Source organism: Dioscorea cayenensis, chromosome 19, assembly GCF_009730915.1.
Source record: "Dioscorea cayenensis subsp. rotundata cultivar TDr96_F1 chromosome 19, TDr96_F1_v2_PseudoChromosome.rev07_lg8_w22 25.fasta, whole genome shotgun sequence".
Taxonomy (NCBI): Eukaryota; Viridiplantae; Streptophyta; class Magnoliopsida; order Dioscoreales; family Dioscoreaceae; genus Dioscorea; species Dioscorea cayenensis.
The window spans coordinates 30,109,355-30,137,174 of record NC_052489.1 but is presented as its reverse complement, the minus strand read 5'-3'; the positions used below and the strand labels follow the sequence as shown (position 1 = coordinate 30,137,174).

The 27,820-nt window shown below is 37.7% G+C and overlaps 5 protein-coding genes and 1 non-coding gene across 11 annotated transcripts; 2 read left to right on the top strand and 4 right to left on the bottom strand.

The window, feature by feature from the left end:
• On the bottom strand, window positions 1–5,696 carry LOC120249984 (probable serine/threonine-protein phosphatase 2A regulatory subunit B'' subunit TON2). Its single transcript, XM_039258706.1, has 12 exons — window positions 5,362–5,696; window positions 4,445–4,536; window positions 4,213–4,275; window positions 3,918–4,016; window positions 3,662–3,820; window positions 2,883–2,954; window positions 2,593–2,725; window positions 2,389–2,453; window positions 1,721–1,796; window positions 1,508–1,609; window positions 1,103–1,295; window positions 1–516 (listed from the first exon to the last, which is right to left on the bottom strand). The coding sequence occupies exons 1-12, from the start codon at window positions 5,525–5,527 to the stop codon at window positions 279–281; spliced, it is 1,458 nt and encodes a 485-aa protein (XP_039114640.1). The 5' UTR covers window positions 5,528–5,696; the 3' UTR covers window positions 1–278.
• Window positions 721–838, bottom strand: LOC120250989. The gene has a single exon (XR_005533314.1). It is a non-coding gene; the product is annotated as a small nucleolar RNA snoR104 (small nucleolar RNA).
• A 1,227-nt stretch (window positions 5,697–6,923) lies between the features above and the next one.
• Window positions 6,924–9,400, top strand: LOC120283871 (proline-rich receptor-like protein kinase PERK3). 4 transcript variants are annotated; one of them, XM_039290640.1, is made up of 9 exons: window positions 6,924–7,046; window positions 7,408–7,451; window positions 7,601–7,757; window positions 7,839–8,080; window positions 8,164–8,290; window positions 8,379–8,450; window positions 8,541–8,727; window positions 8,809–8,941; window positions 9,035–9,400. In XM_039290640.1, exons 2-9 carry the CDS (start codon window positions 7,413–7,415, stop codon window positions 9,278–9,280), a joined length of 1,203 nt encoding a protein of 400 aa, XP_039146574.1. In that variant the 5' UTR covers window positions 6,924–7,046; window positions 7,408–7,412; the 3' UTR covers window positions 9,281–9,400. The 4 variants fall into 4 exon arrangements, with proteins under 4 accessions (XP_039146574.1, XP_039146577.1, XP_039146575.1 ...); XM_039290643.1 differs by having other exon boundaries at window positions 6,953–7,046; window positions 7,558–7,757; XM_039290641.1 differs by lacking the exon at window positions 6,924–7,046 and having other exon boundaries at window positions 7,056–7,451; window positions 7,854–8,080.
• A 199-nt stretch (window positions 9,401–9,599) lies between these two features.
• LOC120250037 lies at window positions 9,600–13,599 on the bottom strand. Its single transcript, XM_039258782.1, has 5 exons — window positions 12,993–13,599; window positions 12,700–12,817; window positions 11,765–12,117; window positions 11,560–11,658; window positions 9,600–11,448 (listed from the first exon to the last, which is right to left on the bottom strand). The coding sequence occupies exons 1-5, from the start codon at window positions 13,559–13,561 to the stop codon at window positions 9,870–9,872; spliced, it is 2,718 nt and encodes a 905-aa protein (XP_039114716.1). The 5' UTR covers window positions 13,562–13,599; the 3' UTR covers window positions 9,600–9,869.
• An 820-nt stretch (window positions 13,600–14,419) lies between these two features.
• On the bottom strand, window positions 14,420–20,472 carry LOC120249531 (zinc finger CCCH domain-containing protein 6-like). Of its 2 annotated transcripts, XM_039258071.1 has the most exons (7): window positions 20,167–20,472; window positions 19,849–20,009; window positions 19,546–19,611; window positions 19,137–19,256; window positions 18,727–19,017; window positions 18,308–18,634; window positions 14,420–15,510 (listed from the first exon to the last, which is right to left on the bottom strand). In XM_039258071.1, the coding sequence occupies exons 1-7, from the start codon at window positions 20,231–20,233 to the stop codon at window positions 15,178–15,180; spliced, it is 1,365 nt and encodes a 454-aa protein (XP_039114005.1). In that variant the 5' UTR covers window positions 20,234–20,472; the 3' UTR covers window positions 14,420–15,177. The 2 variants fall into 2 exon arrangements, with proteins under 2 accessions (XP_039114005.1, XP_039114006.1); XM_039258072.1 differs by lacking the exon at window positions 19,546–19,611.
• A 1,818-nt stretch (window positions 20,473–22,290) lies between these two features.
• Window positions 22,291–27,773, top strand: LOC120249467 (peptide chain release factor APG3, chloroplastic). 2 transcript variants are annotated; one of them, XM_039257982.1, is made up of 15 exons: window positions 22,291–22,481; window positions 22,867–22,919; window positions 23,128–23,208; window positions 23,324–23,381; window positions 23,460–23,563; window positions 23,652–23,703; window positions 24,951–25,000; window positions 25,434–25,499; window positions 25,566–25,730; window positions 25,933–26,005; window positions 26,206–26,338; window positions 26,420–26,477; window positions 26,673–26,720; window positions 26,835–26,918; window positions 27,398–27,773. In XM_039257982.1, exons 3-15 carry the CDS (start codon window positions 23,191–23,193, stop codon window positions 27,467–27,469), a joined length of 981 nt encoding a protein of 326 aa, XP_039113916.1. In that variant the 5' UTR covers window positions 22,291–22,481; window positions 22,867–22,919; window positions 23,128–23,190; the 3' UTR covers window positions 27,470–27,773. The 2 variants fall into 2 exon arrangements, with proteins under 2 accessions (XP_039113916.1, XP_039113915.1); XM_039257981.1 differs by having other exon boundaries at window positions 22,867–22,923.
• The last annotated feature ends 47 nt before the right edge of the window (window positions 27,774–27,820 follow it).

Here is a 27,820-nt window from a genome sequence, read left to right as displayed (position 1 = left end):
TTGTCAGATGTCGACGAATAATGTACGACACCATCAAATCATCTGATTAATAAAAATGTGAAGCACATGATATTTCATCAAATCAGAACAACCTTTTCTTTGACAGAAAAAGCATCAGGTTGATACATAGAAAGAAACAACAATCTCATCACAACAACAGCTACAGGTTCTTTTTTTCTTTATCCTTTTTGGTTTAAGATACACATTTTGTATAACTCAGCTCCTCCAAAAGGTGGTGCTTCATCTTTGATGAACATATAATGATTTTACTGAAGTGATCACTCTTCCTCGGGCTCCTCCTCTTCTTGCAGAAGATTTTCCCTGTTGTCATGAGCCCAGAAGCCTCGGACATCGATAAGCATGCTGGCAACAGTGCCACCTTGCTTGCAGGCAAGAAGATCAGCAAGGGTTATTCTTAGCGGGTCAGCCGGTTTGACCATATCCCAGATTTCATCACGGACGTCTTCAATACATAGCTCATAGTTTCCACCCTCTATCCATTTTTGGTGGACATCTCTGTTAACATAGAAAATTGCATCAATTGGGTTGTCATTACATGATGGATATCAGAGAAAAGGTAAAAACAATATTGTACCTTTTCAGGGAACAAGTATTCATCACTTGTATTTGTGTAAAGCATAAACCATATTGTCATGAAGTGAAGAAATACATATTTGTGAACTTAAATGCAGACAAATATTTTATAAAATTAAAAAAAAAAATGATGTTTTGTAATTTGAGACTTGCAGAACTTTCTCACAGTACTGCAAGCAGGAAATTACAAATTTTATTTGGGAAGACTGTATCGGGTGAGCATCTCAGCTTCAGCATGACACCCTTCTTTTCTTCCACAAATTAAAAATAACTAAATGCAGTAGTAGCAAATAAAACATCGATCCTAAAACGAACAGACAAATATATTCAGCATCATATGCATTTTGCAATAGTTAATACTTAAATATATGACTAATCTTGTGTGCCCAACATGTTATAGAATATAGTCATATAGTATACACCAGTGCCTCAAAATCAGCAGAAAGCCAGGTAAGACCTAGATGTTTAGGAACGAAGCCATTTATCCAGCCAGTGATTTGAAAAGAACCTGAAAAGAGTGTGGATGTCAGCTGTTGTAAGGAAGCCTCTTCCCTGAAGATCAAGGCACCGGAATAAGTACGTCAATCCTTCAGGAGTGTCTTTGTTCTCCAAAGCCAAGACAAAGTCAAGAAAACTTTCAAAGTCCATTTCTCGAGCATTACCCCCACCATGCTTACCACGGCGTACATGTTCATCGAATGCTGAGAAAGTAATTAACCCAAAAAAAAAAAAATTTAGCTCCAAAAGGAAGGATGTGCTTCATGTGAACTACCAGCAAAACCAATGGAATATCAAGAAGAATAGTAAGGCACCACCTGAAGTGATGACACTATCATGCTTAAAAAAGAGAAACATGAAAAAACTAATTTAAGAAATGAGCTGTGTAGGGTTTCGATGAAGTGCCAGGTCATACCCCTCTCAACGAAGATTTCAGTTAAGGTTCCATCAGCATATTCTTTAAGTTCTTGCTTACTCAATGTCCCATTCATATCTTTATCTAGAGCAAGAAACATATCTGCAGACCAATATCCATTGATTTATCAGTCAAATACCAAAAAATTTAAATATATATATATATCTGACAGTGATTTTCTAGAAACCAGACACCAACAATTCTACAGTTTACCACATATCCGCTGAGCAGAAGTCAAAGAGAACCAATTTTCTGCCTGCTCCGTGTCAGTAGCTTCTTCCTCACTTTCCTGAAAATTTTAGAATCATAATAAAGAGTCAGTCCCAAGACAAATGCCACACAGGTCTAATAGAGAGAGATCCCTAGTGTCATAAACTAAGGGGACCAAATCTGGTTCTTGCCTTCTCTAACTATGAGAGTTAATTAAGAGAGGTTGTCATGTAGGAAGACAAATTTGAATAGCTTGGTTACATAAGCGTAATAACAATTTAAAACACCATTAAATTAAATCCTGCACGAGTTTGAACATTACAAAGATGTTGCAATGAAAGAAAGTTTAATAGATTATTAGAGTTGCAACAGCCATGTGCTTAAGGTTGAAGATTCAACACATGTATTCAACATCGTAAAGCTATACAATGCTCAACACCAAGAACTGTTCAGCGAGAAATTTACATTCTTGGAGTTATCTCTGCACATCAAGCTTTCGTGTATCACTACAAAATGATGTATATTAATTACGCCAACTTATGCAAGGCATAGTAAAGCCAAAACAGAAGAAAGAGACTATTATCAAGGCCATTATTAGAGCATCTTTCAAATCAGATGAAACAGCAAAAATAGCAGTAAGAATGCACAAAGGCACTCAGCCAATAAACCACCTGATGCAGTTCCATAAGCTCCTGGAGGCAATTACTGAGCAGCACCTTCTTGATGCATGCTTTCCCTGTCATTGGAGAAGTTTTGTCACAAGGCTTACTTTAACAAAAAAAAAAGATCTCATAGCCAAATTTAACAAAAAAAAAAGATCTCATAGCCAGAGTCAGTTAACTGCAGAAAGATTTTTAATAGTTGCTCTCACAAACCTCGCCTATGAGGATCACAGAAGAAAAAGAACTTGTGTGCAGCTATTCGGCAGTACATCTGAATGAACGCCGGGGGCATATCACGAAGTTGAGCAAGGTTAGGAATAAGCCCCCTGATGTAGGCCTCCATTTCCTGAAGAACCCCAGGATGACAAAATGAGAAAAAACTACAGTGCTCTACCTTCCCATAAACCAGAAGGTTCTGATAGGATAGAATTTGATATAGCGACCCAAGAAGCAGAAACATCGAGAAATGGGCATTAATACATAAAAGAAATTAATAACTTTACATGGGACTGAAGGAAACCATCAGAATCCTCATCAAGCTCACTCATATCAATCCTAGCCTGAGTAAGAGAAACCTGAATGAACACAAAAACAGTAATTAAAAGAACATTCAAGATTTGTTGCATGTATTATTTATGCAGCTCTGCAGATTTACTAAAAATTAAAATTACACACTCACAACTGAAAATGTTATCAAGATAAAAAAGTTCCCGGACAAGCTTTGATATACTATTGTTCCACAGGGAAAAGATGTTAAGCAATGTTCCAATGTGGATGGTGATTCAGCAAAGTAGAACCATCATCAGACAAATGATTGAGCTAAATCTAATCTAGATCAGCCATCCATCGCAAGATCATAAAGAAAGACAGGAAATGATGAGCAAAAAAAAACTTCATCGTTTCTTGTGCCGCAATTGAATTATCAGATAAACAAACCAAGAATAAGAGATCCCTCATATATACAGATATCTCAGTGTCTAAGTTTGAATTTCCACACAATTAAAATTGAACTTTTGTTACATTAACAAACATTTTGATACTTGATTGAAAAATACAGTCAACAACAATGGTGCATATGGCCCAAAATGAAAGTTCAGCTCATGCGGAAAGTCAACCCTAACAATTGCAAACAACGAAACTGAACATTTATCACTAAGAGAGGATAAACTCATAAAGGGAATAGCTTCTATAATATGACAAGCAAATTGAAATTATTCAAGCAGCTTCTCTCCATAATATAAAAGTACACCAAGTAACGTCATCCTAAAAGAAACAAACTCACTGTCCGCATCACGTAAAGATAGAATGGCAGGATAGCTATTCTCCCAGCTTCATCTTTCTCAAACTTCATAAAATTTGAAGGACTGAAAAATCGCCTACATTTTGGGCCAATTTGCTCTGTGCAAACAGATGCAATATGGCAGAAGTCTTCATAGTTCATCTGCAAGAAGCAAAATGTGTGAATAAATTGCAACCTTTCCTTGATGAAAAACAACAAATTAATGTATTGCATCACACAAATTGCCCTTAGTTAATACCTTCTCAGCACCAGTAGCATCATCAATCACACAGTTTTCTCTCAGACAAACCCACATGGCATCAAGATCATCTGCATTAAGTAGGAGATCTGACTGCTTCTGCATGGTTACAGATATATTTCAATCAAAGCGCTCAAAAGTTTCAACAAGAATATATATGAGTGACAGGAAAGGGAAGTATAAAAACACCAAAGTGGGATAATGTAAGACTAAAAACGACTAAATATACTCAACACTAAAAATTCTTCAAAAAACATGCCATGGTTTGAAAAATATAAAATGGATATGACAAGACCTTCAAAAATCGGTACTTTGCCAACCTTTGAACCCTATGACTGATGGATCCTTCTTCAGGTTTCTGCATACAAGAGGAGAAGATATGACCATCAAATAATATTAAGAACTAAAGAAACAAAGGTCATGAAGTCATCACATGCCAAACTCTGTGAATATCAACCATGATAAGCAAACACACCCAAACAATAATTAAAAGTTCAACCACACAAGTGTTGAAGTAAGTTGCTCGCCTTTTTGTAAAAACTAGGAATGGACCCTGCTTCAGCATTTTTTTGCTGTCGGTCTTTAAAAATCTCAAGCAAAATTCTTTTAGTCTCTAGCTCTGCAAGAAAATGCCCATAAGCATAAAACAATGAAAGTTCTGAATTTTTATTTTTTTCACCAACAACATCTCAATGTAAAAGGAAAAAGTCTTTGACAAGAAAATTTACTGGGCATATAAGAACATAGATTATAAAAGAAAGTAACCAATCTTATAGATGTTATCATTGATTGACAGAGTTGTTTCCAAACATAAAATAAAGTTAGAACAGAGAACTAGTTACAACAGTTAAATAATAAAAAGGAAAGCAGAACCCTGCATTGGTACTCTTGCCAAATTTTAGTCGCTACAAACTCTTCCATTAAGACTGATAACCTGCTACCCAGGTCAAATTCAATAGGATTGGTTCTCGTTTGTGGAGCAAGACCTTCAGCAGAATTTGTTTAAATGCCATCATATAGGAACCATTATGAATTATAAACATTAAACATATTGAGGATAACTATGTAGAAACAACATAAATAAAAGTATGCAAGTTTGCAAATTTAATATCAGCAGGGGACCAATTTTAACCTAAATAAGATGCCAACGAAACTATCTGGTACTGCCATTTCAGATTTGTTCATAACAGTTCTCCACATTGTTAACTGCCTCAATCGTTGAAGAAATTCATAACTTCAAAGCAGCAAAAGCCAAACAAGCATAGTAATAATTCCAAAGACAATAAGCCGAACCCAGCTCCCGTCTTGATCACCAAAACTTAGCAAACAAAGAAATTTACAGACGATTCTAACAAGGCAATAAAAATCACACATTTAAAACCAAACTAACAAAGATAAGCAAAAAAATGCAGAATAAATCCAAGAAGGAGAAACAAGGACCAACCCATTAGGGCTTCGGAGCCAAGGCCGGCACCAGTACCAATGTACCTACGGAGATTCCGCACCCACGGCATGGAAGAAGCCGGCGGGATCTTCTTCTGCGGCGCGGTGGCGGCAGCCGACGCGACATCATGGCCACCACCCTCTCCATCGCTGGATCCACCGTACATCCTCAGCTATGCTACACTCTCAGGAGATCGAAATGCAAAGAAGAAGACTTGAAGCTACGATCAAAGGCTAGAAGGCATGAATCGTTTGCAAAACCCCAACTGTGAATCTAGGGTTTGCTCTTGCGATCGAAGAGGATTTGCTTGCAGATGAGGAAGCTACAGTCTACTTTTTCACCAGAAAGAAAAAAAGGAAAAAAAGGAAGGTCATTCCAGTAAACGGGTCGGGTACATACCCGATAACCCGATAACCCGATATGGTTCATAAGATACGGATCTTTACGAGGATCCGATAAAATCATTGAAATAGATTTTGGATCTATACTTATCGGATTCTGATTCGGATCCGCATTTTGCCGATATCTCACTGGTGTCTAATATGGTTAATATGTAGTATGTACAACCTTGTTAAATTTATTAAATAATTATGAAAATAGTCATATGCATGTGTTAAAAAACATAAATATTTATAAAAAAAATGAACAAACCACGGGTGGTAATATATTTTACAATCATGTTGTTTAATTTCATCTTTGATTTAACAGTTAATTTATTATGTATCTTACTATAGTCTTTTTATTGTTTGTTAATAGACTTACTTTATTTATTTAAAAAAACAATACTAATGACATAGTTGATGGCCCAAACATATCTATATAAATGCAGTGCAATTATTATTATTATTATTGAATAAATTTTTTTGCGTATGTGTTTATTACATAAAAGACTTAAAATTGAAATATAAAATATATACAAGATGATATTAGATATCAGTTGAACTTACTTCACTCTTTCACTCTTATGCATGAAACTGACACAAACTTATCATATTTTGTAAATAATTTTAAAAAAAAAAAAAGTCAGTGATTGATCAGTCAAACAATAAACTGAGAAGCATTTGAAAACACTTTTCAGCAACTCAGATTCCATAGTTCCATTTCAGCAACTACTTTTCTTGCCCAGTTTCACAGTTCCCTTTTCCAGCTCTCATCCCTCTCAACCTCTCCATTCTCTCTCTCTCTTTCTCTCAAAAGATATATATATATATATATATATACATGTCAATCAGTCATGGTGTTACATGTTAAATAGTCACTGCTGCAAATAACCAGGAATGTTTTTGGTTGAATATGAAATGGTTACAACAGTAACTCATTCTCTTGACAATCATATTATTATTTTTATTTTCTGAAATAAGGAAAGATAAAAAAGACAAACAGAGATCATGTGGGCAGTGGAAGAGGTCTCTGTTTACCAACTTTTATAAAATCCTGACTTTAATTTTCTTGATATATAGTATAGTCTCACTTCCCCAAGTTCAATAATGGCTTCTGTCCACTTCCTGCTGGAAAAATCACCCACATTTTTACCACCAAGTAAACCAAGGCCCACTCTCCCACTCCCCTTTGTTTCTGGCCACTGTTTCTCAGATTCCAGACACTGAGGACACTACTTGATATTAAGATTTCATTTGGCCAGTTGTCATGTGGGACACTGAAGATCTCAGCTGTGTTTGCAATTGGTACACACATTTGTGTTGTTTTTCATCCTTAAGTTTGAGAATTTCCATTTGGTTGTGCTTGTTCTGCCATTATTATTATTATTATTTTTTTTTATAGTACTTGTCTGATGCTTGACAAGTTGGCTTCTTTGTTGTTTTTTGCATTTATTTGATTATCATTTGACTGGTATTCATAAGAACCTTTTTCTTACTCTTTCTATTGTTTTCACTGGATCTAGAGATCTTGCCAGTTGGATTGCTAATTGGCTAACTTTGTATATACTTCATATATTTATTCACTGGATCCAGTGCCATTGCTGGAGGTTGCTGGAATGTTTGTAGATCTTCAACTTTTGTTTCAATCTTTGCTTTCTTATTTCAGATTCAATGTCTTTCTTTCACAGATCATTGCAGAAATACTTTGAGGTACTTTTTAGATCTTCAAGCTTTATCTTTTTCTTTTTTTTTTTGGCAAAACATAATGTGCATGTTTGTATAGCATTTTATTATGTAGTTTGTTTTGTTCTTGCAGATTCAATGTTTATGATTCTCAGATTAAGTCCAATCCTTTTCAGATGTCAATCTTATTTGCAGTAATCCTTGGAGGCATTGCAGCTGGTGTTGCATTTACAGTGGTAGCCACTGCACTTGTTTGGTCTTATAAACACCATTTCTTGAACTCAGGGAACAAGAATTCCGAGACCGGCTCATCGGATCCTCCTTCAGCTTTAGGTACAAATAAATTCTACATGTTAAATTGTTTCCGAACCACCACCACCGAGTATATAATAATAGTTTTGCAATTTCTGATAGGGGAGCTGAATACAGGATGTAGAGTTCCTTCGAACGGCACTCGCCCATTGAGGGATGGCAATGAAGCAAGACCGAGGATTTTTACGCTTGAAGAATTAGAACAAGCTACAAAGAAGTTTAACGAGTGCAATCTCGTCGGTCATGGGAGTTTTGGTTTGGTTTATAAAGGTTTGCTATGTGATGGTACCGTTGTAGCGATTAAAAGGCGTGTCGGAACATTACATCAGGAATTTGTCAAAGAGGTTGCTAAAACATGCATTTCTTAGAGCTACACAACTAAATGATGTTGCAAATAAATTTTTACATTTTATCATGTGCCGAGCAGGTTAATTGTCTGTCTGTTATATCGCATCGCAATCTTGTTTCTCTCATCGGTTATTGCCAGGAGGGTGGTTTACAAATGCTAGTCTTCGAATATCTGCCGAACGGGAGCCTCTCTGATCATCTTTATGGTAAGAACAAATCTCATTCTATTTTTACTGACAAGATTCTAGCAAGTGCTAATGTCAATGCATGCAGTAACAAATTACATTTGGACAGATACTGATAAAGAATTAAAGATAAAGTTGGAATTCAAACAAAGGCTTTCAGTAGCAATAGGAGCAGCTAAAGGTGAAATAAATATTCAAAGATTAAACTTGAATATTGAGTACTCTGATTAACTTTCTTCATAAGAAAATATTTAACCATGCTTAATTTCAGGTCTTTCTCATTTGCACAGTATAGTACCACCATTAGTGCACAGAAACTTCAAAACATCCAATGTGTTAGTCGACGAGAACTTCATCGCAAAGGTGGCAGATGCAGGCATAATCCGGTTCATCCAAAACATCGAAGATGTTGGTACATCTGAAGGATCTCACCACCAAAATATTTTCCGAGATCCAGAGTACACTGACCTGCCTGACCAATTTTTCAAATTCCTAGCTCCGGAAATTATTCTCATCAGTTTCGATTGTTATTTCCGCAGAATCAAAGAAGATAGAACATTCTCTGGAGCCAGTGATGTATATAGTTTTGGAGTGTTCCTTCTGGAGCTTGTAACTGGCCAAATTGCTGCTCAATTGAACTTTATAGACACAAATGCAAGCTTGATCCAATGGGTAATCTAGTCTAATATAGAATTCATTCTTATAACTAAGCATTCTTATTGAGTAGTAATTGTCTAGCTTTTAATTCCTTTTAATTCATGCTAGGTGAAGGAACATCTTAATTCCGGTGATCTCATTGATCGGCGATTAGCTGGAAGTCTCACTACAGAAGGGATGACAGCATTAATAAAACTAACTCTTCAGTGCTTGAGTTTAACAGGAAGTAGACGACCGACGATGGATGTCGTCGGTGTAGAACTTCATCGGATTCTTGAGACAGAGATGACATTGACGACGATTATGGGTGATGGTACTGCTATTGTCACCCTTGGAAGTCAGTTATTTGCTTAAATTTAGATGAGCTTTAAGTTGTGTATTCTTTCCCTAATTGGCTTTGTCTGTTAGAGTTCTGAAATACATGGTTGGAAGATTCACATCAATTGAAAGTGTCAAATGAGATATAAGCTAGTCCCTCAAGTGAATCAGTTGATTCATTTTTTATTCTTTATACAATTAAATAAATACAAAATGTTTAATTTGATTATTTTTTATCACCTTTTGCTAACCACTTGTGAACATATACATATGTAAATGTGAAAATATTGATACAACCTGTGGTGGTTTTAATCCTTAAAAACTCAATGAAAGGTTTGAATTTGATCACTGGATATGTCAGCTCAAAACTATCATTTAAACAGAGAGAAGACAACTGATTGATTCTCAAACTTTATATTACAAGTAGCGCCGCACATTTTTCTTGCATAATCAAAATGCGTAAAAGCAAAAAAATCAATCACAAAAGAAATATTTTGATACAACATCTTATCGCATCAGAAGAAATATGGTCTGTTTTGCTGATCTGAATTTGTGTTCCTTGTTATGCCCGGGACATCCAGAAGTTAGTAACATTCAGAGCATAACCTGCCGAAGACATGCTATGTTATCTTTCAATTACTCGCCTGTGCGCCCTATTTTCATCATAATCACCGGAATAATCTGTAAATTGATTCCTTCTTCCATGTTGTCGATTACCAAATCCTCTTCCATTGGCATGGCGATCGAAGCGCTGGAATCCCTCATCAACCCTCCGACCACCGTAGCCATTTCTTGGTGCGCCTCTTCCATTCCTTCCTGAATCTCTTGGCCTGAAACCTTCCTTGTCTTCATGGAATTGGCCATCCTCAACCCTCCGACCACCGTAGCCATTTCTTGGTGCACCTCTTCCATTCCTTCCTGAATCTCTTGGCCTGAAACCTTCCTTGTCTTTGTGGAATTGGCCATCCTCAGCCCTCCGACCACCGTAGCTATTTCTTGGTGTGCCTCTTCCATTCCTTCCTGAATCTCTTGGCCTGAAACCTTCCTTGTCTTTGTGGAATTGGCCATCCTCAGCCCTCCGACCACCGTAGCTATTTCTTGGTGGGCCTCTTCCATTCCTTCGTGAATCTCTTGGCCTGAAACCTTCTTTGTCTTCATGGAATCGGCTATCCTCATTCCACTGTTCTCTACCTGAACCTCTAGAAAAAGTATCACGCTTACCATAGCCAAAAGAATTTCTCTTACCATGCATTCTATCGTTTGATTGAAATTCTCTACTTCTCGAAGAACCTCTTCTATCTGAGAAACCTCTATTTCCTCTCATCCTTGGGTTGTCATCGTCCTCAGATTCTGAATCAAGAAGCAGCTCTTCTTCAGAATCTGAATTATTTCGTCTTCCAGTAGCCTTCCTACCCACAATATCTCCGTGGCGGCCATTTCTCTGTTTTGATTGAAAATCATCATCTATATCATCATCAATATCTGACATGAGATCATCATCTGAACCAAAAGACAAATCTTTGCTTGGATGATTTCCACGTCTGCTTCCAGCCTTCTGTCTAGAATCTGCAACGTGGCTGGATCTCCACTGAGGATGATTTCTCAGGTCATCTTCTGATTCAACATAATCACCTACATCATCAGATGCAGACTTGTAGTTTTTCTTCATTCTACTGGACCTGCTGGAATAATTATCCAAATCACTTAGGTCTTCTGAATCAGAGGTCTTCTCAAATTCAGAGAAGTTCCTGCGTGAAACTTCACCCATTGAATTGTTACTTGATGCATCTAGCTCATAGTTATCCACATCATCTTCTTCATCATCAAAATCATCAAACCCCATTCTTGAAGGACTTTCGGTGTTTCGCCCATCATGGGATCTGGCCGTCCTGCTTGGTTCACGAATATCACCGTCGAATCCCCTGGCACTTCCTCCCTGCTGCCTGCCATCTAGAGACGAATCTTCACGTGATTTTGAAGAATCTCCAAACTCAAATGCTGCAACATCTGCACCATCTGATTCATTGTCATCAAAATCAAAATTCCATGCATTTGACACATCCGACATTCTGGTAGCCCGATCCAATCTTGTCCTTGGACCAGATTCCATTGATTGATTTTGGTTCTCTGTGTATTCATCTGGGGGGCGCTTGTGTTCACAATGAAAGCAAGCCATATTTCTTCTATAGTTCAGGAAGTTGCACCTAACAAAAAACAGAAGTGAAAATTAGAAGCTAGAGATTCCAGTGAAACAAAACTAAGATGAGCTTTATTATCAAAAAAAGTTGGGGCTGCAATGTCACTCAGAGACATACTTGGGGCACTCCCATTCCCCTGGGAGAAGTTGCCTTTTTGGGCGTTTGGCATCACACTGCAAGCAAACCGTGTTCTTTGCAAAATTCATAAAATCACACCTGAGATGAAAATCAACAGCATCAGCCCAGAAACATATTGCACAATCCAGATAGAGTTAGAATTGAAAACTCTATCGAAAAGCAGAATGCAGGGATATTGTAATACTTGGGACATAGCCAGTCTCCTTTCTTCATTTCAACATCATCACGGCCCACCCGCTTCTTTGGAGGGGGAGGTGGTTGCTTTACTTTTGGAGGAGGCTTTTTTATTACAGGTGGTGGAAGATTGGGATCAATTGGAACTGCGCTCAACTTAACAACCTCATGCAGTAATTTACGCACTACAGTTTTCACAGATTTCATTTTCATAAGAGGCTTATTTTCAACAGTTCCCTTTACATGATCGAAACCATATGTTAACAAGATGCGTATGACATCAAGAGTCCGTGCCTCATCTTCTTTACGTGTAAGTATGTATCCTCTGCCACATGTGTTTCTTAAACTGCAAGAACTGCAAACCTAAAAAAATAGACAGTAATGTCACTAGAAATACAGTCTGTATAGGACATCTAGAAAGGTATGATCAGATTGCATATATTCCTTGATACATATGGCATGGGTTGAAATGCCATAAGAATTACATGTCATCAAACAAATATGCATCTACACAATAAAACAAGTTGATAGAAGAAGAATGGATAGTTTAAAAAGTGATGGTAGAAAAGAAGAGAAGCAAAATGAGAAATTTTGCAATAAGATAATAACACAGCTCAAGTTTAGGCAACAAGAATTAGTCTGAAAGTTGCTCTTATCACAATTTAGTCCATTGTAGTCCTAAATTCTTGAGCATCCTTGAGACCAAACCATGAGCAAGTGTTCTTACTTATGTTTGTTTTCATATTAGTACCCTACATGTATATAATGCATTGAATATTCTTCTTCAAAGGAAATTCTTTGAGTGTTGAAAAAGGAACAAACACTAAGCAATATGTTAATCTATCCACATACACGAGGAACTTGATCATATAATTGTTGCCAACAAAACCATGCAATTCATCACAAAAATCATATAGTTTCAGAGAAGAAATAAATGATACATACATCACCCTCATCAATATGGGTATACTTCCTCAGCAGCTTCGCCGAGAAAACTACTTTCGGGTCCATACTAGGACATCCATGGCCAACCAGAGTCTGAATATCCTTCCTCGCCAGTGACCTGAAAAACAATAAGACCAATCAATTAAAACTCTCAAACTACCACAATTTTTCTTCCACAATATCGTATTGTATTTCAATTGTAATCCGAAAGTCAAGTTCTCCAACATGAGCCATCCTTCCCAAAGTTGCAATTTTGCAAACAGATTCACAGAATGATAAGAAAGCAAGTGTACCTCAAGATGTCAAACCGGTCGCGGCCAAAGTTCATGCAAGCATTGCGCACAGTGATCCAATCCCTCGAGAAATCATACCCGGTGTCATCCCTTATACCCGAGAGATCAATACCCACATCCTTGGCGAACTGCTCCTCATCCTTGGGCTTCATCCCGAGCTCGAAGTACTTCTGCCCAGCAAGTCTCTCCATGAGCTCAATCCACTCCGGCCACGGGTGGACAAGCTCGACGTCTCTCTTAAACACATCCGCCACGCTCTCCTCCTTCTCCTTGTCCTCCAACGGAGGATCCGAGGTCGAAACCGAAGGTTGGGGAGGGTGAGACTGGTTCCAGGAGCGGAGGCGTTGGAGGGCCTGGTCCTTGGCTTCGCGTTCGCGGTCAAGGGAGTCCAGATGATCGAAGACAAAGGAGAGGCGGGCGGAGAGGGAGGAGGTGGCAGGATGGGGCTTGGAGTCTGGCTCTTGGGATTGGGGAGATGCGGTGGATAGGTAGCGGGTGAGAATCCCTGGAGAAGAGAAGCCATGGCGGCGGTGCCGGCGGAGGAGGAAGGAGAGAACGGCGGAAGTCATCGGAGAGAGGGTTTCAGAGAAGGCCTATTGAAAGGGCTTAAACCCTTTTGTTCATGGATTCATTCTTTCTGCTATCTTTCATTAAACCCCTTCATATTTCATATAATTAATTCAAGGGCTCAACTGTATATTATAATGAGGCTACATCTACCAGTTACGTCCCTAGAATTAAATTCTAAAATGATTAATGTCAACCATATTTAACGAACAGACGATATCAATTTTTATTTGAATTACTGTGCTTAAGACTAGTAGCATAATTAAAAGTGAGATGCACATCAACCTAACTACCAATTTAGAGATCAAATATACCCGAATCTTGATTAACAATTGTTTACGCTATTGTTAATGTGCAAATTCTCTCTCATGTACTTTCTCTCACATACTTTTTAATATCTGCAGACGTTCTAAAAACATCTCTAGATGAAACATAAAAATAGATTTTTGAGGAATTATTATTTTTGTTAAATTCAACCTACAAAAATTTAAAATTATTTTCAAAAAATTTAGAAAACAAAAAATGATTCAACACAATAGCTGATATTTACCGAGCCTGAGAGAGTACTCAATTCACTTTAGAAATTTAAGCTGATAATAATAATTTAAAAAAAAAAAAAAAGCATTGAACCATAAATACATGTTCAACTACCAGTGAAACAATTGGAACTGTCATCACTTCAACCCAGTCCTAGTGATGTTGAGTTGACCTAGAGGAAAAGATAACCAGAAAGGTCCTGTCTAATATGGATCACACCTATATATGCCTGAAGCCTATCAATACAGAGATCCCTGGCTGTAACACTCATGCACACTAACTTATTTTATACAGACTGTGACCCATGCAAACTCATTGCAAGATACACTGATGGGGATCTTTTATCCCAGGAATTTGATTAGATTAAATAGTCAAGGTGTATCATATAACATAACAATGATCCTTGTCTCAGATTGAGAAGCCAATCATATGCCCTCTTTTGGGTCTTCAAATTTCTGTTTCATAATACATATGGATAAATAAATACAAAAAAAAGAAGCAAAAAACATGAACTTGAGCAAATTTGGAGAAGCAAAAACCTGCCAGCCTCTCAAGATGTGCCATGGATTAGCTTGAAAGGCAATGACAAGCGGAATGCCTGCTCAGGGAGTAGCTAGAGAGGCAAACAAACTGAAACTTTTAAAAGCAAAAAAGGAAAAAAAAAAAAAAAATGGAGGAAGGATGACAAAACCATGGTCCAATTGATCCGTCTTCCATTTGGGAAAGATCACAACAGAGCAGGGGTTTAATACCTGCGTTTGAAGATCAACAAAGGCCTCCCACTTGCAGTTATTAGGCCAAATGAAATGGAAGTCCTGAGGGGTTTTGCTACACCTTTTCTACATTGGCTATAGCTTATTCAAAGGAGAGAAAACTGAGCAGGTATAGGACTTATATAAACATGAGTATGGCAAAAAATAAAAAGACAGGTGGGACTTGGATGACATGGTGGAGGAATAGATAAGTCCAAGAATGAAGTCCTTAAGGACGGCGGCAGTCGCTGGCATATTGGGATCTCCACTTGGGTTAAGAGAGTGGAGAATGTGCCAGGGAAGAATTCACAAAACTATTGTTTGTGTTTTCAGATGGAACTGGATTTCTCACCATGGGCCATGCTGCTCCCTCCCTTGGAAAAGATTGAACCAATGGAACCACTAGACAAGGTCTCTGATGATGGCATTCGGGTAGAGAAGGAATCCTTGTTGGATATGAAGTCAGGCCTTAGCTCTGATGATGATGAGGATGGCGCTAAGGTAGCCATAGAAGATCCAACAGGATAAGGAGCGACAGGTATATCGGCAAGAGAAGATGCAGAGGGACTGTAACTCAGACCTCCCATTGGATGATCAAATTTGCATGTCGGCCCAAACTTGCATACTCCATGTTGAGCGTAGAAAGTGCAAGTCGGCGCCCCCTGTCAACCAAGTAAAAGCAAGTATTAGTGTTAAGTGCTAGAGAACTCCACTAATGGGTCAATAAAAAAGAATTATAGCTCAAATTATAACCTTCTTAAAAAAAAAAGGCATCACGAAACTTGGCAGTGAGTAAGTACTAAAATAGGAAAGTTGTATGCTGCAAGAAAAATACACCAACAGATTGTTTAACATACTCTACATAATTCCAGGAATCAAGTGGCAGTAAATGACCAGAAAACACAAACATTTATGACATAGGTGACTTGATGCAAGAACTATAGGAATGCTTTGTCATTTGAGCACATATCCAATTTTGCTAGGCTATTTAGGTCATTTGAAATTGAACTGACATCATTACATCATTACACAGCTCTTTTACAATAATTCAGAGAAAGAATGAAGCAACACTCACTAAGCAAGACAAAGTGACGTACTGTTAGTAAAAGTTATTAATAATTCCAGGAGTGACAACATTCAAAACAAACAGTTGTTTAATTAACATCATCAGCACTGACTAATGGTGAACCTCTAAAAACAGTATGAAAACAAACTACGATATATCATCCATGAGAATTATTAGAAACAATAGTTTCCAGTATGAACAACTCGCCTCCTAACCACTTGAACTAAACATGACCGATAGAGTTAGTGGAAGTGACCAGAAATTTGCAGGTGAGACAATAGCCAGATCCACACAATAAATAACTATTCAGTGTTGAAGAAAAGCAAACAAACGCACACTTTCTTCAAACAGTACAACAATGATACTCAAAATATTGTTTCCAAAGGTTTCTGAATACAATTATATATAAGAACAAACAAATAAATAAAAAATAAAAACAGTTCTCCCCCCACTCTCAACTTCTCACCAAGGAATTACCTGACAGAATAGGACAGTGATCCTTACATAAAATAACCAAACAAAACAAGTAATGGCACCTTGCGGACAAGGAAAAATAGTATAGTTTCACATTGGTTGAAGTCTAAGAAATCAAAATCAAGGCACTAAAGACACTAAGCGCAAATCTTGAATGAAGAATAAGGAATTAACATGTAGGACCATGGCAAAGTAATGTACAGTGTTTACTCATATTGGATGCATTAAATACTTAAATGAAATGAATACTGCACAAGAGCAAACTAATCACATGGAAAATGTCAGCTTCGTCAGTTTTTCATGATTAATTGCATTTTGTAATCTTCCTTGATTATATGGACCATGCACATTCTTGCAAAAGCTTTGATCTTGTGTGCTTATCATAGGACATGAACAACAGTCCCAAACTAGTCAGATCTAGCAGACAAAAGTGTAAATATTGACACAAAAAGGAAGGCAAGCAACAAGCTGGAAACTGAGCTATTTACTGCCTTTGCTGACTAAAAGTTCAGCAAACCTGAAGATAGTCAAACTGATATGATACAAGTGTTTCCTTATTTCAGAAAACCAATGAAGTACAAGATAATATGAAAGACTAATAGATGCTTACATATTATGCAGACTATAAGAGTAATGAGGTGAAGATTTGCACGTGTAAAAAAATAGTCAATGACCATGGACAGAAGTGCAGACGTAATATGAGAAGCCATATATGATACTGATTACTTCCCACTAATATTTATCAATCTTAGATACTTTTAAACAAAAGGTTTTAAGCAATAAAAAGGAGATAGTACACAATAACACATTAACTATGTGAAAGCAAGCTATAGGCATTAAAAAAACTAGCCACAAGTAAAACAATCACGACCTTGCAAATTTATGGAAAAAGATGATCATCTCAATAGTGCATGCCGCAATACTCTAGCATTCAAGCAAGGAAGCTCCCCGAAAACTTAACAAAAGCATTGACCATAAGACCACAAAATACCAAATTTCATAACAAAAATGATGGTTTTCATTAACAAGAACTATAACTTTTCCGGATGTACGGTATGCATTAGAGAAAATCTTAACATAAGATAACTAAAACAAGATGAAATATCAAGAAGAGCAGATGATTCCTCATATCAAGAAAGAGGCCTGAAAAATATGGATCCAAACCCGAATACACATACACGCACACACACACACAAAGGGAAGAACATATAATGAATATTAAAATAACAAATTGGTTCACTTTGCACTAAACTTCATAGGCACATTCATAATAATTGACTCAACAGCTTTTAGCAGCATTAGTTTGACCATTTCCTAGAGTGAGGGGTAATAGACTAACATTCATTCATATAAAGACACAGGATTAACAGGGAGAATCCCTCTCTTATCCAAGAAAGGAAACAAATCTAGCATTTGCGGAATAGTGTCCATACACAAGTATAGCTAAATGGCAGCCTCAAAATAGAGCAATTAATGTGAGACGTATTTAGCCTAGGATTCAAATATAAATAAGACTACCTCAGAAACCAAATGACATAAAATAAACCAAAGAGTGAAGGAAGGAAACTTACTAGCCTTAATTCACCTTAGTTATAAGGGGGTTCACCTTGCTGTGCTTCTCTCTCTCTCTCTCTCTCTATATATATATATATATATATATCTGTGTGTGCTTGTGCGCGCGCGAACATGCATGCATGCGCAGGGATCTGTATGCTGCGCATGCGCATGTGAACATGCATGCATACACAGGGGTTTGTGTGCGTGCACGCATGTGTGTGTGAACCTGCATGAGAGACCTACATTCTCACATTTGGAAGTTTCTTACTTCTAAGAAGCATAGACTTCAAAATAAGTATTACTGTTCTAAATAAAAAATAGAATTAAAAGGAGAGAAAAAAAAAACAACAACAATGACTTACCGGACGAAGGGGGAAACCAATAGGGCTTAGAGTGCAATTTGTCTGTGGTATGCTCCAACCTGGACCCGGAGGATGGTGATATTTACATGTGGAACCAAATTTGCAATCTCCTGTCCTCATGTAGTACTGACACTCAGGTTGGCCAGGCCTCTCTGGATATAAATTTTCTTTCTGACTGCTACTTGATGGCCCAGTTGGTGGAGATAATGGTGGGTAAGATACGGGGTAGGCCGAAGCTGAAGGAGATAGCTGACCAGATATTCCGTAGACTGATCCTGTTTGAACAGGCTGCTGTCCACCAGGTGACACTACAGAGCTTGAAGGTGCCTGACTCATTTGCAAAAGACAGAATAAGAAACCAAATTTCTCTATTTTAAGGTATTTCAAAGAGACAAACCCATCAAGAGGATTTCACCAACCGGATAAGGGCTCCAACCAGGAACAGAGACCACACCAGGAGAAAGTAGCATAGGGCCATAAGGCCCTTGCATGTATGGTGCAGGTAAGACTGAAGGCGGCCTTGCAACTTGCCAATTTGCCATGGTAGCATATGGCTGGGCTGAAGGAATCGATGGAGACTGTGCAGAGGGATAATAGCTAGATGCAGGTGAAGGCACTGAGAGTCCTGCTGGCTGAGGATGATGGAATTTACATGTCGCACCAAATTTACACTGCCCTGTTCTCACATAGTAGGAACATTCCTTCTCACCCTACATTTAACAACAATAAAATTAGCAGTCTTGAATGGAAAACTTATTTTTGTAAGGTAATGCACATGCCAATTAAGAAAGCGCATTCTGAAGAACGCAAGAATAGAAGGAAATCAAACCGGCCGGAGTGGGTATCCAAAATAATTTAAAGAGACAGGTCGTGCAGATCCACTTCCTTGTCTTGGGTGGTGATACTTGCAAGTCGGACCAAATTTGCAAGTCCCAGTCCTCAAAAAATACTGCAAAAGTTGCACAAATTAATACTGAAGAACTGAACAAAGATGCAAATTTCACCATGTCTACATTTTAATGATGTTTGTTCAGCAGCAAAGAATGATAAGTTAATGATTATTTTGATGCAAGAGATATTTCTAGATAATTGCAAAGTCCCGACATGAATATTCACCAAAATGGTTTTTCTCACTGGTATCAACCAACATTTATTTATTTCAGGTAAAACGCCACAATGAGACGAAACCGAATAACGTTTTCAATAATGCATTCTCAGGCCGACACCAGAAGTGATACCTGACAGACAGGTTCACCAACTCGCTCTGGATAATCCATCAGTCCACCTCTCAGCCCCCCAGCTCCCTGAGCAAATTAACAGACTAGAAACTCCAGAGAAAGAAAAAAACAATACTACATAAAGAGCCAGTGAAAAGGCATAAAGAGCAGTAAATCGATCCAACAGCTCAACAAAAGAACTATCTCATGAATTCTTATACTAGCTCCGATAATCTACAATGACAGGAGTCCCTCAATAATACCCAAAAGAAAGAAAAAAAATGTAATTTCTAGCTAAGATAGAAACTTTTTAAGAGTCGTTACCAGGACACGTTCGCGAGGATGATTGTAACGGCACCGATCACCATACCCACACGTCCCAGTGCGCATGAAGTACGCACAATCAGGTTCCCCAGGCCGCTCCGGGTACGCCACCACAACCGCCGCATCTCCGGGGCCGCCAAGCCCCAGCTGCCACATCGACTCTGCGACCAATGCACACAATACCCCAAACCCACTCATCAATCCCCAATCACATTAAACTCCTCAACCCTAATCCACGCCCACACATCCAACCAAGAAAAAACCCCCAAAAAACTCAACAAATTTAAGAAATTTCCCCATAAAGCATCATCAAATCACCTTCGAGCCCGGTGTCTGGGTCAGGGCGGGGGATCCCGCTGCCGCTACCACGGCCGTACAGCTCCATGGGGATCGCAACGTTCACCGGAAAAGGGAGATTCCAAACGGCTCTAGATTGTTGCAGAAGCTTCGCCGAGCTAGCCTGATGTCCGATCGAGGTTGAGCAGGGGACGCGGAGAGGGGTTTAGGGGGATCGGGGCTCGAGGGTTTTCCCTATCTCTCACTGCTTCTCTGGGGCTCTTGCTCCCCGTTTTCAAAGCTTTGATCTTTCTCACTCTCTCTCTCTCGGCCGTTTTCGTCTGTTGGCTTATATACCCGCCAAAGATAGGAAATATTAGGAGGGAATTAATAAATACCCGTTCCTGAACCGTAATTTTCCTCATTTTTACCCTTACTTAATCAACCCTCACGATCCCTATAAATTACGTTCATGCCATTCTAGCTCACTCCTGTCGGTTCCTGATCCAACCCCTCCTGACCGTCCGATTCTTGATCTCATGTACCCATTGAACACGTGTTTACTGATGATTGGTCTGTTTTGGTATTTTAGGACTGGTGCTTAGTAGCTGATTTGAGTGGACGAGTGTCGGCGACGAGTGATGACTAAACGGGTCGGACTCTTTTGGAACGGAATGCAAGATCCAATATCGGAATCGGATCATAACATCCAGCCAAATTTACACTGCTTGTTATACGCTCAGGATCCGATCCGAATCTCCCAGATTTCCGTTCGGATTCGGGTTCGCAGGTTCCTAGGATCCGCTACCGTCCATATATAGATGCTAGCATGCCAGTATTACAACCAGCTTAATGGCGCGGAGGGCATTCTAGGAAAATTAGTAGGTAGCCTGGTCCGCACGTGATTTTAAGCATAGTAATGGGCATTTTGGGAATTTCAAGTGGGCCGGATACGGACACGAAACTCGTGACGCTATTTTGATAGCCAATAAGAAGATGCCACGTATAGAAAAGCCCCACACGAGCCCCGTGGTGGGATGCGGCTTTGGTGGAGATGAACGGCTGAGATCGCGAGAAACCAACGGTGGTGATCTCTCGTCGGTCGGTGGTTGGGTACGTGGGAAGTGTACGGGATCATCATTTGTCGAGATATTGCTGGCAGGGTGCCACCGGCGATAGCCGGTTCCCTGTCTGTACGGACGAGTGGATTCTCCTTTAGTGCGTCTGCGCTTTCAATGATTCCTTTTTTATTTTTTATTTATTGGAATTATTAAATGATTTAAAATTTTTAATTAATGAGTCTAACCTCTGAGATTTCTTAGTAAATCATAAAGTGTTTTATTATTATTTTATTCGTTTTTTTTTTTTTTGGACTTCACGTTGCATTAGTGTAGAAAGGATGGAATGCTTTGACTAAGTATTGACTTGACTTATTCCAGAAGGACAGTGATTGGAGTAAAATGATATTGATTTATTTATTTATTTTCATTCTTTAAATCTCAAAAACAAAATGATAGTGGGATCTGTTTCATTTATATTGATGAAGCTAATTTTTTTGATAATATTTATAACTTATTCTGCATTGAATTCATAGTGTTGCAGTTGATGTTAATGGAAATATTTTTTAACATTAAAATAAGTCATCTAAAAATTATAACTAAAAAAAATACAAAAATTAAAAAATATAGGGCAACCCACTATGTAGATGATAATATTATTATTATTATTATTATTATAGAGAGTACAAATACGAGAAAGAGTACATATAATTAAGTTTTAGAAGATAAAAGTCAAAATAGATCATATATTTATAAGTGTGATAATAAATTTAGTTATACAGTTTGAACAATCTTTAATATAACACCTAATATGTACATAAAATCAAAGCTACATTTAACATTCATGATAATATCTCCAAACTTGAATCTCTTAAACCACTAAGTTCTGAATTTTAATTAATAATTTATGAAAACATCATTATAAATTACACTTTAACTTTAACATTTAAAGTTTGAATTCCAAATTTTTAATTAGAAAATCAAATAAAATAAATTCAGAAAATTTCTAAAAGCCTTATTGGATTCGGATGCGGGTTCATGAGAACAGACCCGAATCCGACCCGCTTGCCTTATCATCTCTATCCTCGTTGCTTGAACTCTGAAACCTTGAGCCTTTTTCTTTCTCAAATTGCAATGGAGAGCCTTCTCTCGAGCTTCATGGCTCGAACCATGGCGATCTCTCCAATCCAAGGAGCTCTGCGGGCAAATCTCTTCAACCCAAGAGAGAGGACGATGAGCAGGCCCTTGACTAGGGCGCCTCTTCCAAAGACGAAGCAATCCAGCACTGTCTGCATGGCGGTAATTTAAATTCTCACCCTCTGATTTGTGTTGCTTAATGGTAAATTTAGAAGCATGTTTTTGTCTTGAATGGTACTATTTGGTTTAGTTTTCTATGTGCGAATTCATTTTGGACTGTAACCCAGAGTTTGAATGAGATTGTTGATGATTTTTCTCAATCTGCTCATTGGGAGCAGCAAATAAAAAGCTGGAAATCCATCAAATGTAACATTGGATTTATATTGTTCTTAGGTTTCTGTCATATTTATGTAGAAATTTACTTCAAATTGTAGTGTTACATTCCTGCTGGATTTCTTATTTACTCTTTGTCATTCAAATTTTATTATTATTTTTTTATGATTATATTGTTTGCTCTAATTTTGGATTTTGAGTTGTTGTCTTGTAGGAACCTTATCTGATATCAAAGTTGGACTCTGCTGAAAGAACTTGGAAGGAATTGTCAGTATGTTGACACCCATTTTTCAAATCTCAATGAAAATGCGTGTGCAGACTTCCCTCTTTTAATTGTTTGAAATGCTATGATATATTCTCTTGTTTAAAGACTTCTATGGCTAAACCAGTTCAGTCATTTTTTTTTAACATCCTTGTGATGATATGATTTACAGAGCCTGTTTTGAAGTAAAAATTTGTCTATTGTTTATGGCAGGTAAAGCTGGCTGATCCTGATGTTGTTTCAAATCCTGCTGAGTACCAAAAGATTGCACAGTCTATGGCAGAGCTTGATGAGGTACCTTTTACTCCACCAAATATAGTTGTCAGATATACTCTTGAGTCTTGAAAGATATGAAATCTATTTATATCCTTTTTCAGTGATGTCATGCTTCTGGTATTTCAAATTTTAGGTTGTGTCGAACTATAGGAAATTCAAGGACTATGAGAAACAGTTAGAAGAAACCAAAGGTTCAGATCCCCAACTTTTCATTTTTAATTATTTCATATTGGTCTGAAATTCTGTGGCTTCTATGTGTGCTCTTGTAGCTTTAGCAAAAGAAGATGGAACTGATCCGGAAATGCAAGAGATGATTGCATATGAAATCGAAACCTTATCTAAACAGCTGAAAGAGTTTGAGGAAAAGCTGAAGGTTTGACACCAGTTTTCTTTTTCTTTTGATGTCCTTACTTATTTTAACACCTTTGGAAACTTTAAGGATTGTTCATTATTTATTATAGGTACTATTGCTTCCTAGTGATCCTCTGGATTCACGCAATATATTACTTGAAGGTACTTTTTACTGCATTTGCTCAGCCTTCTTTTAAATGATTAGATGTTAACATATGCTTAGCTGCCAACCTGAACACTTGATACAAGCACACAAGGCATATGAATCAATCGCCACATCAGACATTTGTATCTATTTGATTACAATGCATACAGACAAGCACTGAGGCCTCATTTGTTTTGAGGCAGTTTTGATCAAATAGGCCAATAGACAAACGTAAAAACCTTTTTGCATTTTATTTGCTTATTCACTGTTCCATTGTGTGAAAATATGCTATCCCATGGAAAATCTTTGTTTGGAGTTGACTGAAATCCTTGCTAATTTCATCTTAGCATAAGCTTGTTTACATGCATATCTAGCATAGATATATCTTGATTTCACAATAACTGACTCATGTATAACATGTATTGATCTCCCGGAACAGATTGTCTTGTCTAAAAATTGTGTTTTTAATTAAAGTTAATAAACCACAGCTTCATTAAAATAAACAGAGAGAGAAGAACAAACAAAGGTCAGGGTAGCAAGTGATGTTTCAGAAAGATGGCATAATAAAAGAAAAATGAATAAGACATGGCCATACTAACACTAAAGCAGAAAGAGAACATGACTAACCTAACACAAAGAAACTACAAGAACAAACACAAGAAGCAAGAGAAAATGACAATAAATGATAACTGAATCCCCGCAGCTCCAAAGGATAGCCGAATGATGGTGAGAGCAGGTTTACCGTAAGGCCAGCTGGGCAACATGTGCTGCTCGTAATCAGTATCTATATTGTCGCTTACATCAATGAGGGGAGAGACGTTGGAGGGGAAGACCAAGCTTCCCTTGATGGTGTCTGCGGTGTGTTCAATCTTAGTTTTTTTTTTCGGTCTCTGGAGCTATATTAAATCATTCAATGGCACAGATATTTGTTTGTGCTGTTTTTCAGTCTTAACTTTGCAGGGAAATGTCTCGTAATAGATTTTTTGTTTTTCATTTTTAATTTTGAAAAATCAACAAGTGGTTTTCTTGGCTACTGCGGCAAGGTAAAATCCATCTCCACATTGTTTACCTTGATGGTGACTGTAGTTCGAAAGCCACAGAAAGTTGTCCTGTTGTTGAGCATTATAGTATTCTTAGTTGTTAATCTTAGTGTTTTCTCTTTCATAATTTAGTCTGCGTTTCCACATCTATTTTAGTAACTTATATTTCCTTCCAAGATTGCCTTTGAAGAAACCTCAACTAATGGGCATCATGGTTTTTGCAGTAAGGGCAGGAACTGGTGGTGATGAGGCTGGGATATGGGCTGGTGATCTTGTAGGTAGATGATAACTATTAGACCTTTTTAGACATGTTGTAGCAATATCCTCTCCATATCTGTTGCTGAATATGAAAGTTGTACTGCTCCTAACATACACATGCACATAAAAATGCATGTGCACACATCACTCAGTGTACTCTCTCTTTTAACGGAATATAAATAAAATATCAATTCCAACTCATATCTGCATGCAAAATAATGTTATCTATCGATATACTCCTCACAATTATGCTACGTCGACTTATATAGCCATGTCGTTCATGTTTATCTCATTTCTTTTTAATTCTTTTGCTTCTTGGCATGTTGATAGATAATCAATTTGACTTGTGGAAAGAGAAATAAGATCTCAGAGCTGGTTCTTGGGTTTTTCCATTGATCGAATTGCTAGGCATTGTGATGGTTAACATATAGCTTTGGTTCTTTCTCCAGGTTCGCATGTATCAAAAGTATAGTGAACTTAATTCTTGGAAGTATACTCCAGTTTCTAGTTCAGAGGTAATTCATGCAACTTGATATCTATTTCCAAGATATGTTTGAAATTGATATCTGCTCTGATTTCAGGCAGAAAAAGGTGGATACAAGACATACGTGATGGAAATCAAAGGCAAACGGGTATACAGTAAATTAAAGTATGAGTCTGGTGTTCACCGCGTTCAACGTGTGCCCCAAACTGAAACGCAGGGCCGAGTGCACACATCAACTGCAACAGTTGCAATTATGCCGGAGGTTGGTCAATAATGTCGGCTAGGTGCTTTGGTTACTTTTTTTCTGATATGATACCTTTTGTCTTCTTCTTCTGCAATGATTAAAAATGGTGCCTACAACAGACTTGTCTTTTGTCATTTGCCTGTTTATGAGGGAAAAGTTGCATTGATAACTCCTCACTAGGTTCTTGCCTAACGTTGAGAAGCCTTTTGCCACTTTCCAGGCTGATGAAGTTGAGGTGGTGATTGATCCAAAAGAGATAGAACTTACAACAGCAAGATCTGGAGGCGCTGGAGGTTCGAGCTATTTTATTTTATTTTATTTTATCGAGTAAATAGTCAATGTTTTTTCTTCACAAACATTTCTTATAAAAAAAATTACATCAGCCTCTGTTTCTATTACTACCCTTGCATATAGCAGGATTCGCCAAATCCTTATCTTTTGACCCAATCTTTTTTTCACAAAAGAAAAGGTCCTAAATTTTCCATTTGTGCAGGGCAGAATGTCAACAAAGTTGAGACAGCTGTTGACCTTTTCCATAAGCCAACTGGCATACGCATCTTCTGCACTGAAGAGAGGACTCAACTCCAGAACAGGATTCGTGCACTTCAGTTGCTGCGTGCAAAACTGTAAGCTACAGACCTTTTGAGTTAATTGTCTCAATGTAACATTGTTGTACTGTCACTCACGTTGTTTCTGTTGTTGCCCAGTTATGAGATTAAAGTAAGGGAACAACAAGAATCAATAAGAAACCAGAGGAAATCACAGGTTTGCCATCTTTGTTTGTTTCCATGACTTGTGAGGTTGAGATTCTCAATATAGAGATATTTTCTTTTGCTTTATTTCACGTTTGTCACATGTTTTTCCTTTATCGAAAATATTGTGCATTGCTGAGCTGGAAATACTAGTGTCGTAATTGGAAAGGTTAAACTGGTGCTTAGATTTTTACATGAAAAATGGCAGGTTGGGACTGGTGCTCGTTCTGAAAAAATCAGGACGTACAACTATAAGGTGAAATTAACACCTCTATATATCACATTGAAGACACATTTTTAATGACCTTTTGATGTTAAAGCAGAAGTCTTGCATGATTGACATCTAACATTATAATGTTGTGATTTGTAGGATAATAGAGTGACTGATCACCGTCTTAAGATGAATTTTGAGCTCACTTCCTTCCTCTCTGGAGTCATTGAAACAGCTGTTCAGGTTTGTTCTCACTTCTCACTTCTCACAACAACTAGAAAGTCAAAAACCGAACAAACATACACAGACTCACATGACTTCATAGAATTAGGCATAAGAACACACAGGCTTTGATCAGAAGTGCCATCCCCAACTTATCTTTACCTGCCTTCATCCCCAATAGATCTCTATACAGAAAACCTATCCCTGACCCGATAGGGATGGATCCTGAGCCCGCTCTGATTTTATTATTAATTGAAATATAAATATTGAAAGTATTACTATTCGCTGTTTCTGTATAACTTTTAGTGTGTGCGCTCGTGCACACATTATACAGTATACACTGAAGCCCCATTATCGTGATATTCAAATACACTTGTTCAATTTCATGGTATTCTGTATTATAACACAATAAAAAGGAACAGATAGTTTTAGACAAAGTTGTAGTTTGATTTTACATTGAGTCAGGACAGCTTTTGACATAGAAATTTTTTGTTCTAAAGGCATGCATGGCATTGGAACAAAAGGAGCTCCTGGAAGAACTGGCAGAGTCTGTCAGCACAAGAAGTTCTTGAGCCATTAGCAGATCTAAACCAAGGCCACATATCCATCCATTGACAAAGAATCGTATCTGAAGATCAGACATGCAAATAATGGCCCAGAGGAATCATGTTCAGTAACCCCACAACGGCAGAGAATGGCCCTGCAAATTAAAGCCATAGATTTTGAAACCTTCAAAGATATATGTTAACCATTTCAACAAAAGATCTTGAATATACTCCACTGTAACTGTTCTGCAAAAGCTATAATTTTTTGACCGAAGTATCAATGAATCAATGCTGAACAATCCCAAATTGTTAATTTTTATAATTCTCTTCACTTGCACGATGTCAAAAGGCAATATATATATATATATATATTCCGAC